This window comes from Aquarana catesbeiana, linkage group LG02 (assembly GCF_042186555.1).
Source record: "Aquarana catesbeiana isolate 2022-GZ linkage group LG02, ASM4218655v1, whole genome shotgun sequence".
Lineage (NCBI taxonomy): Eukaryota > Metazoa > Chordata > Amphibia > Anura > Ranidae > Aquarana > Aquarana catesbeiana.
In genome coordinates, this window is record NC_133325.1 from 694,867,393 (window position 1) to 694,878,756 (window position 11,364).

The 11,364-nt window shown below is 40.2% G+C and overlaps 1 protein-coding gene across 1 annotated transcript in view; it reads left to right on the forward strand.

The window, feature by feature from the left end:
* SLC6A4 (solute carrier family 6 member 4) overlaps positions 1-11,364 on the forward strand; it is a 179,680-nt gene that overhangs the window by 83,190 nt on the left and 85,126 nt on the right. The window contains exons 3-5 of the mRNA XM_073616846.1: positions 2,295-2,429; positions 5,894-6,113; positions 10,015-10,153. Of these exons, the coding sequence (XP_073472947.1) occupies positions 2,295-2,429; positions 5,894-6,113; positions 10,015-10,153 (494 nt within the window). The remainder of the gene's footprint in view (positions 1-2,294; positions 2,430-5,893; positions 6,114-10,014; positions 10,154-11,364) is intronic.

Here is an 11,364-nt window from a genome sequence, read left to right on the forward strand (position 1 = left end):
GTGTCTGCTGTAGAACTCTGCAGCTCCTCCAGGGTTACCTTAGGTCTCTGTGCTGCCTCTCTGATTAATGCCCTCCTTGCCCGTTCCGTGAGTTTTGGTGGTCAGTTTGCTGTTGTGCCATGTTCTTTCCATTTGGTTATGATAGATTTGATGGTGCTCCTAGGGATCATCAAAGATTTGGATATATTTTTATAACCTAACCCTGACTTTTACTTCTCAACAACATTGTCCATTACTTGTTTGGAGAGTTCCTTGGTCTTCATGGCAGTGTTTGGTTAGAGGTGCATTTTGCTTAGGTGTTGCAGCCTCTGGGGCCTTTCAAAAAGGTGTGTATATGTAATGACAGATCATGTAACACTTAGATTGCACACAGGTGGACATCATTTCACTAATTATGTGACTTCTGAAGGTAATTGGTTGCACCAGAGCTTTTTACGGGCTTCCTAACAAAGAGGGTGAATACATACGCACATGCCAATTATCAGTTTTTTATTTCTGAAAAATAGTTTCATGTATATATTTTTCTAATTTTACTTCACCAACTTAGACTATTGTGTTCTGATCCATCACAAATAATACAGATTAAAAAAAACATTGACCTAAAGGCTGTAATGTAACAAAATAGGTAAAAAGCCAAGGGGGTGAATACTTTTGAAGGGTACTGTATATACTGGAAACTGACTAACTTCTAATGACATCACCAGTGACATTAGTCCACTGATCAGTGATAATATTGTACACTTTCACTGTACTAATGACACTGGCTTGGAAGGGGTTAACATCTAGGGCAATCAAGAGGTTAAATGTGTGCCTAACTATGTGTAATATGTGTAAACTGTGCTGCTTTTACTAATAGATCTCTAAGTTTCTCATCCCTGCATCTTTTGCAGGGATGAGAAACAGAGATATTTTCTCTCTGTATAGAGCTCTGTGTTTATTGTCAACAACCAATCAGGAGGTCCTGGCCATGAATCATTGGCTGAGACTTGCTGACAGGCTCCCGCTGTGTCAGATCACAGCGTGTGCGGGGGGGTTGCTCGTGCGCGCACCCAAAACCCGCAAGCAGGCAGCGACGCACAGGTACACCGCTTTGCCTGTGTGGGCCGCCTACCTCCAGCACATTGTGGGCAGACAGTCTGCAAGTTAACATTGAAACCCGCTGCAGATCACAACTACAGTGCGTTTTAAACGTGGTGTGGGAAACGCACGTGGAACCGCGTTCTGGTGTGAACTAGCCTTAAAACACCAATCATCCACAAATACCACAAAAGACTTCAAGCTGTCACTGATGTTAAAGACGGCAATACACGGTATTAAGAACTGGGCTATGTAAACTTTTGATCAGGGTCATTTGGGTAGTTTCTGTTGCCGTTATAATTTAAAAAGAGAAAACACAGTTGATTGATAATAAATGGCTATAGCCAAACACTAACCATGGGTGAAAGAAATGTTTTTGTGTTATCATTCATATTCTCTGAAAAATGGCCAAGCAATCATAAATTCTGCCAGGGTATGTAAACTTATGACCACAACTGTATGCAACAGGAGATGGTCGGAGACTATGGGATAGGCAGAGACTTCAGACATGCTGCAGGAGACAGTCAGAGACTGCAAACTGCTGTAAGAGGTGTTGGAAACTGGGGACATGCTTCATAGACTGGAAATAGATTACATGAGACTGCTAGAGAGAACGTTATACTATAGCCGCTATAACTTGTGCAACATTTGATAATTTTCTCAGCAAAATTCATTATAAAAGATCAAGGGGAAATAACACAAAACTGGGATGGACAGCACAGAAAAAAAAGAAATATCATTTGAAAGAAAAAGTAAACCAGCAGAAAGCATATTTTTCTTTCACTGACTTGAGTTAGTACCAAAACACATACTACTGTCAGCAGGGGCCTAAATGGCCACAAATTAAGTGCCAAAGAGCCGCATGTGGCCCACAAGCTGGAGGTTGAGCACCAGGGGTCTGAAGTATTTGCACATACACGCTGGAATACTATTTAAAATCTCAATTAGTGCTCTTTCACATGGGTGGCCGGGGCAGCAGTAATGCCTCCTGAATGCCACTCAGCCACTGCTATACCCCCCAAAAAGCAATCTATGGCGTGTCACTTTTCAGAAAGCGGAAAGCTTACCGCCTGTTTGAAAGAACCCTTCAAGATTTCGAGAGATTCTAAATCATCCTGTTACTTCTTAATAAAGAAAACTGTTCAATTATTTGCTTGATTTTTAGGTGTGAAAGACTGAGCTGGAGCTAATTCAATCTGCAACTTTGTGTTTTTCAGGAGCTTTTCTCATTCCTTATGTGATTATGGCTGTGTTTGGTGGAATTCCGCTGTTTTATATGGAGCTGGCTCTGGGTCAGTATCACAGAAATGGCTGTATTTCTGTATGGAGGAAAATTTGTCCATTATTTAAGGGTAAGTCTTTAAGTAAAAACATAATGTGTGGTTCTGTAATCAACAGCTGAAAATGGAAATTCAATTTTCTTTTTTTGTCAACCTAAATAAACATGTGATGAGGCTACTTTCAGAGGGAATCAAGTTTTTATATAGATCTACAGATAGGAAGCTGGAATGATATGTAATGCCCCATACACATGTTCGGATGTTCCGACGGAAAATGTGTGATAGGACCTTGTTGTCGGAAATTCCGACCGTGTGTAGGCTCCATCACACATTTTCCATCGGATTTTCCGACACACAAAGTTTAAGCGCAGGATATAAAATTTTCCGACAACAAAATCCGTTGTCGGAAATTCCGATCGTGTGTACACAAATCCGACGGACAAAGTGCCACACATGCTCAGAATAAATAAAGGGATGAAAGCTATTGGCCACTGCCCCGTTTATAGTCCCGACGTACGTGTTTTACGTCACTGCGTTTAGAACGATCGGATTTTCTGACAACTTTGTGTGACCGCGTGTATGCAAGACAAGTTTGAGCCAACATCCGTCGGAAAAAATCCTAGGATTTTGTTGTCGGAATGTCCGAACAAAGTCCGACCGTGTGTACAGGGCATAAGTCTTGATATTTTCAATAAAAGCAAACTACAACATTGTAAGTTTGACCACAACCATTCCTACCTCCTGTGCTTATTTATTAGTCATTGAGATCTTCCATCAGAATAAAGGGCCAATATGTTGATTCAAGAATTGGAAGGGGCTGGGCATGCTTGGGCGTTGAAGAAAAGTAGAGTTTTACATATAACTTCCAAAAAAGACACTTTATAGAGTCAGCACCAGTTATATATTACAAATCACAATATTTTTTTCTAAAATAAAAGAAATCCAAAACCAGAACCAAACACCAAAATCCATAAAATTATTAAAATAATTTACAGATATTAAAAGGCCTTCTTGTGCTTTAGAGTTCTCTGGCAGCTTGGCTCCTAACCACAGTCCTGGGAGGCTTATGGAGGCATTTATGGTAATCTTTCTCTAGTAGTTCTTAAAGATCCACTAGCAGAAAAGTAACATAACATTTCAAAGTCCTACATCCTATGTCCTTTAGGTTCTAGAGCACAGTAAATACCTACCTGGAGATCAAATCTTGCCCCAGAAAGGCACATTTTCCACAAGGTTGAAGCTGCATTGCACAGAAACATTGTGAGTTCTAATGCCGTGTACACACGGGTGGACTTTTTGACCGGACTGGTCCGACGGGACGAATCCGTCCATGTGTGGTCTTCATCAGACCTGCAGTGGACTTTTTTGGGAGAAAATCAGACGAACTTTAGATTTGAAACATGTTTCAAATCTTTCCGAAGGACTCGAGTCCGGTCGAAAAATCCGCTCGTGTGTATGCTAGTCCGACGGATGAAAACTGAGGCTAGGGCAGCTATTGGCTACTGGCTATCAACTTCCTTATTTTAGTCCGGTCGTACGTCATCCCGTATAAATCCGTCGGACTTTGGTGTGATCATGTGTAGGCAAGTCTGTTCGCTCGAAAGTCTGCCAAAAGTCCGTCGAAAGTCCGTCGGAAAGACCGTCGGACCTTTGATGCCGAAAAGTCCACCCGTGTGTACACGGCTTAAGTGTTTTAGCAGTCCTGCAGTTGCATTTTTGTAGTGGAAGTGCTGCAGTTGATGCACAAATAGAGAGATTTGCTGCTTTAATGGAAAAATGTTAGAAAGTGTGCTCACTTATACCAGTATCATACCTCCTGTGTGTGGAAGGTGCAATAATGTAAATTATAATAGTAGATATAACTATATATATATTTTTTTTATTTAAAGTTAAACTGTAGCCTTACCAATGAGCCAACAGCTGTACAGGCTCCTGTCCTACTGCCTACTCTGATTTCACTAAATACTGTAAGCGTCTCACAGTTTCCATTAGAAGTCAAATAGAGCCCACTTTATTTCTTCACTGGAAGATATTCAGCAGGATTTGGCTGCATTGCATAGAGAAGCATAAAGGCCTGGTGATGATGTTACTGTGACTAAAACACATTTTGTAATAAAAAGCAGAAATGTATTGTCTAATTCCGTTAGCATGGTGATTCGGAAAAAGGAGAAAGCAGGGAAGTAGCAGATTAAACTTCATCTCTAATATTATCGTTACTGCATACCTCCCAACTTTTTGAGATGGGAACTAGGGACGCCTATTAGCAAAAGTATGTAGGAATTAGGGACACCCCCTGCCACGCGCCCTTAAAGAAGAATTCTACAAAAAAATGATTAGTTAAGCCCATACTGTTCCTTTATACTGGCTTTTGAAATTTAGAAATGCAGCAATTTAGGAAAACACTTTTTTAAAGATAAAAAAGGAAATTGTATATACAACTATTTAGATCAGACCAGAATGAGGGACAAAATGAGGAGGAAAGAGGGACAGAGAGACTTTTTTCTAAATCAGGGACAGCCCCTCGAAATCAGGGACAGTTGGGAGCTATGTATACTGTATTAATATTATAACTAACACAAAGAAACTAAATACATTTCCTTTTTCGGGTGATTTTTTTTACTGCATAACCATGTTATTTATTACCATTTTCTTCCAGCTGGTGGAACTCTAGGCTCTTTTTCACATTTTATCAGTTTCTCAATTCCTTTGGCTAAACAAAATCCCGTTATTCCAAGAGTTGAAACTGAAGCTGAAAATTTCACATATAAACTGAATCAAAGTCTAATTGCTAGTGTAATTTTTTTTTTTAAAAGAGAAAAAGTGCTTGAAATGAGACAAGTATTGTTGGGCACTCACTTTAGAAAACCCACGGTGCTCTTGGAATCCTTTCTCATGGATCAAATAGATGGCCATATTTGGTCAATTACATTGTCCAAATATGGTCATGTGACCATTTTAGATCAATGATGTCACCAGCATCCCCACCTCTTTGTTAGGTGCAGCTGTGGGCCAAGAATTCCACAAATTCACCAGATAGGACCGGTGGCCAGCTATGATGAGACAGTTTCTAAGGGGTTCAAGCTGAACCATAGGTCATCCCTATGTAACATATTCTCAAACTGCTTACAATGTAGACACACTGCTCGTACCGTTTAGTGTAGCCCACAGGTAGCCTTGTAGCATGCTCTCTCCAGATGTTTAGTTAAACAAGGTTAGTCACACTCAAATTGAGTTTTTAGACCTCTAGAACTGAAACATTTGCTTGGACAGTCTGTAAAAAGCCTTCAACATTACAGAAAAAGTCCAGCTGGATACGACTTAACTAACCACTACTAACTATACCATGATCTGCATGACTAAGAGCCATCAAAGACATAATTGTATGTAATTTTCCAAAAAATGCAGAAGGACCTCTACAACTCATCAGTCATTAAACTTGCAGATTAGCTTTAAGAAACACGCATAGGGTGCGTTTTAATGTTATTCTTGATTATTGATATTGTGTTGATTTGATAATGATCATTTTTTTTCCTTAGGAATTGGTTATGCTATCTGTATAATAGCACTTTATGTAGCATCTTATTACAACACCATTATGGCCTGGGCTCTCTACTACCTCATATTCTCATTCCGATCTGAGCTGCCTTGGACCAGCTGCCACAATGAGTGGAACACAGACAACTGCACCAATTATTTCCAAAACAGCAGTGTAACGTGGATCAACAGCTCTATCTCACCAGCAGAGGAGTTTTACACGTAAGTGCATGTAAGTGTGGTGGAGGGTAACACACTCTTAGGCTAGACAGGTTTTACAATGCTTCTGTGTAGACATAAGACATAAACAAGCATTTCAGTCAGAAGTAACAAGATATGATCAATGTGGGGGCCCTGAAGCAGTATTAATATAACAAGATCAAGGATTTTTATTTCTCTTGGGTTATGATAAGTAGAATAAGTGGAGCAAACATAACTTTTGCTTTCTGAACAACTGGGAACCTAGACTACATCACTGACTGTAAATTGAGAGGCATTCAAGATTCAATGTTTGATATGAATATTGCTTTCAATTCAGAAAAACCCAGTAAATTTTACAAGAGCATAAATATTTCAGATAAATATTTTGGAATATTTTGTGCTCCTTTTTTATGTTCAGGTGGTAACGCATTGAAATAAAATATATTTACAAACCTTCACCTCCATGGAACTTTGCTAAGGGACGATGCTCTGAACAAACATACCTCCACTATTTATAAAGCTCTGTTGCCCTTCTATCCATAAGGGACTTGAGAGGTCTTCACTCCAGATGGAGCACTGAGGTCCCAGACATGGATGGGGAGGACTGGGAAGACCTATGGGATTATCCCACATCCCACCTGGTCTCCGCTAGAGACCATTTAATACAGTTTAAAATCCTTCACAAGATATACCTCACCCCCCAATGGTTACATAAGATTTATCCTGCAGGTGTTGGATATGCGTGACAGACCCAGGAGACTTTGCCCATATTTTCTGGCACTGTCCCTTGATTCAATCGTTTTGGGCTAAACTCACACAATTTATTTTTATGCTGACAATTATTTTAGTTCCCCTGGGCATAGATATTTGTACCTTGGGTTTGGTTCAACCGACAGCTCCTACGAGGGCCTTGAGAATCCTGTTGGTACGTCTCCTTTTTTATGCTAGGAAAGCCATCATTTTAAAATGGAAATCTCCAGTGGCTCCTACACTTGACTATTGGAAGCACTTGGTCAACTCAGCCATTCGTCTCTACAAATTTACATATTTGCTCTGTTTTGTATTTTTTCTGCATTATAAAATTAAATTAAAAAAAAAAAATTATAATAAAAAAAAAAAAAAAAACCCATTGAACTCTCCAGGGCACTCATACACAACTGTATGTTCCTGTAATCATGGGTATGGCTTTTTCCTCAGGTGGCCATAATATAAGAGGAAATCCCAAATATCCCCTTACATTTCCTTCTCAAATGCTAAAATGTTAGAAATCCACAGGCTGTAGATTTTGTGTCCTAAAAAGCAAAAAAAACCTAAAGAAGTGTAATATGAACTAATTTCAAATTAGGGCTCATTTTATTTAAAGTGGATAAACATGTTCACCAGAATATAGTTCTTAAAGCAAACAGACAATAAAAGATAATACATTAATAAAAGAAAAAAGAAAAATAGTATTAGCTGCACGAATCTTCCAACCACCATTAAAGAAGTATGGCAAAAGCTTTTTTGGCCCTACTGCTCCTATTGATCACAAGAGTGCAGTTTGTTCTGCACCCCTGTGACTCATTTTCAGCCAACAGTGGGCTAAAGCCTGCTGTCAGCTGACGTCACTCAGCCAGTCCAGCCTCTGGAAAGATCCCAACTTTATAGTCACAACCCGCTGAAAGTCTGAGGCAGCCACTCCTGCCCCCTCCCCAGCCCAACGCTCCAGTGAGTGCTGGAGGGGCGGAGCAGTGGAGGACAGATGCAGCTTCGGATCGATACTGCATCCACCTAGGTGATTTTTTTTTTTTTTAATGAACCCCATACTTCTCTTTTAAAGTATAATCCAAACTTTTTTTTTTTTGGTTTTGGACAAAGTAGAGAGGGATTAGAACACATCTCAGGGTTTTATTGTCAGGGAAATTCACCCTTTCTATATGTTCTATTTACTGTTAGCACTGAGAGTGAAAGCAAAAGAATATCCCAAATTTTGGGTTGTCACTAGAACAGAAATAGAGGAGAAGCCTTTCAATTGGGACATTAGTTCTGATGACGATACTAGCTGTTTTTCTATGGGACAGAAATTGCAGGGAAATCTCCACAAAGACAAAGATAGCAAAATAGAAAACTGACATTATTTATAACCCTCCCTTTCTCTATCCAAAATTTAAAAAATGTAATGAATGTATGCAAGTGTATACTTATACCAACCCATGGAAACACTAACTGTAATATATGGAGAAATTACTAAATTGAGTGCTCACTCAGGGCAACTAAAGACCTGTATTGTCTTATATTTAATGGCTCCTTCTACCTTTATTTATTAATTATTTTTTACTATTATTTATTAATTACAGGCACTTACAGTATATAGTTATGTATATATCATTTACTTTTTTTATTGGAATTAAAGCAGTAGAAAAGTCTGTTAAAAAAAAACAAAAATAAAGAAATGTCCCCCCCTGCAGGTTTAGGTCATATTGTACTAGCATGCACCACATACTGGCACATAATGACAGACTTACCTGTAATAATGTGCACTTCAAGGTGCCATTGATCCACAAGGTACTGCTTGCAACTTTCAGGTCCCGGGCGCTTCCATCCTTGCCCAGTCTTCTTTCCGGGATCAATCTCGTCGGCTGCTAGAATCGCTGGGCCTCGATGATGTCACCCCTGCGCATGTGCATGGGAGTCACATCATTATCATTACTTACATCTGCCAATTTTATTGTGCTCCTGGAATATCTGGGAGTCCAATGCTGATGCTTCAGGTCCAAGCATCTTCAACATTAGAATCAGTACAGCTGCTATGTCCGCACCTCCCCTGCTCCTGCCCAATCACAGAAGTCTTTGTATTATGCGAACTCACTGAATGGGCAGCAGAGGGCAGGGGTGGGCATAGCAGCTCTGTGTGCCTCTCTCTTCTCTCTCACAGCCCCGAGTGTCAGTGTATGCTCCAGCAGAGCCATAAACCTGTGAGTTATAAATAATGGACATAAGTTTGGGAGATTTCGTGCACCCCCTTAGATTTAAAGTGGTTGTTAAGCCACTCTTACCTGTATACACTACATCACTGCCTCCTACTGTAGTATCCCCCTCTGTGTGTGATTATAAAAATAAATCCTGCAAATACCTCATTTCACTGCCAAGACTGCGATCACATGACAGCTTTTTCCTTTCCTCCTCTGAGAGATGCAGCAGGCGGGGCTGAGATTCCTCTGCTGATGTCAGTTTGGAGGGGAGGGGGAGAGAGCTGGCTGGTCATGTGATCACAATCTTGGCTCTGGAATGAGGTATTTACAGCATTTATATTTATAAATCGTTCACAGAGGGGGACACTGCAATAGGAGGCAGTGCTGATGGTGTATACAGGTTAGTGTTATAAGAGCAGCAGGAGGGGGAGGGGCAGCTCACACACAGACAGAGATGGGAGGGGGAGGAGGACACAGGAGCAGAGAGGAGAGCAGATAGCAGGCTGCTGATGACAGAGGCACGTAAACTGACCACGGTGTCAGGGCTCAGCAGCCATGATACGCCGTGGTCAGTTTACAGCGGGGTGGAGAGAAACTGGCAGGATCAGCCAGGTTTTTTGGTTGTTACATGGGGCCAAATGACACAGGACAAGCACTGTGTCATATAACATGCTTTAAAGGAGCAGGATCCAATTTTTGGGGGGGTTAACAAATGCTTTAACTCATAGCATGCCTGCTGTCAAAAAATCCCTACCTGTCAGCAAATAAAAAAAAAATGGGCTTACAACCACTTTACCTGCTGAGCTGCTGGGCACTTTTCTTAAGAAGCCACCCCTGAAATCTTTGCACTGGACCTTCTTGTGTTTTTTGAAGCAGTTCTGTTTTTTCTTATGTATATTATGGTTTGCTACCTTGGCACATTGTCCAGGGTGAATGGCTTTAGGTATTTATGGTATCATTCTGTTTTTCAGCCGACTGGTGCTTCAGATACATAAATCAAAAGGTCTACAGGAGCTTGGAGGGATCAGTTGGCAGCTCTCACTCTGTCTTCTTCTTATCTTCACTGTAGTATATTTTAGCATATGGAAGGGAGTCAAGACATCTGGAAAGGTTAGTTTAACAATCTGGGATCTTACTTATGAACATATACATTTTATTCTACCACTGGTAGAATTTTGGTAATACAAATATTACCTACTTGCCTTTGCAGACTCTCTTTCTATTGAATACATACAAATCACTGGCAAGTCATTCGTTTCTCAGCTTCTCATTGGATAATTCTTGAGCAGTTATTGCCTGAAAACTCTATTTATTTCAATATACATTTGCATAATGTCATCACGTGTGAAGCTTAAAAGAGTTTGTAGAACATTTTTTGCATTCTTGCTTCTATTGAAGAGTAATCCACAGAAGAGAGTCAGGTTTGGGCAAATTTACCCTTCTGACCATGCAGCAAAAAGTTCCATGGTGATGTTAGCTCAGGACATTTATTTTTGTCTGGACCTCGCTGATAATTACTGAGAATGGCCATACCCAGCTTTGAATCAAACATTACATTGAAACATGAATCTGGAAACTTACAATCATTCTCTCATGTCTAACTAGAGAACTCCTCCTTACAAAAATACTCCATCTAACAGAATGAAATCAGTTTTGATTAGAAATTTAGTGGACTGAATCACTCTCCAGCTCCCCCAGTCCAAAAGTGGCTTTTCAAATAAACCCACTGCTATGCGCTGTCAATCCAATCCAAATTTAAGCAGACCTAATAGAGAACTAACAAACAAGATATTTGGGGGGCACACCCTAAAAGATGCATTAAAGATGGTGCAGCCATAAGACCATACAACAGAACAAGATATTACCATATTGCTATATGGTGCTTAAACCCACTTAAGCACCATATAGCAATATGGTGTGACCAAATCCCCATATTTTTTGAAAATGTCTAGGTGTTTTAAATAAGCCTTGCTGGAGGTAAATGTCTTTTTTGCATGTGTGCGCTGTAATATTTTGTTCTAATAGAAAACTAGTCTCTTAGTTCCCCCTCAGGCCCTGCCCACTCAGTGTTGAGTTTTTTCACAAATATTGGCATTGCCCATATTTAGGCGATGACATCAACTGTATCCCCAGTCCTTATATATTACATAGAGCTAAATGAGGCAGGGCATGTAGCCCTGTGCGGGAAACTGTCACATATATGACAGCTTCTTATCACAGGCTGGGCCTGTTCTAAAACAGGTGCACCCAAGCTACTACCTCCTGTGTAATACCTGGTGAGCATTAAGAACACAGCACTGACTGTTTACAGAGACTGGGAA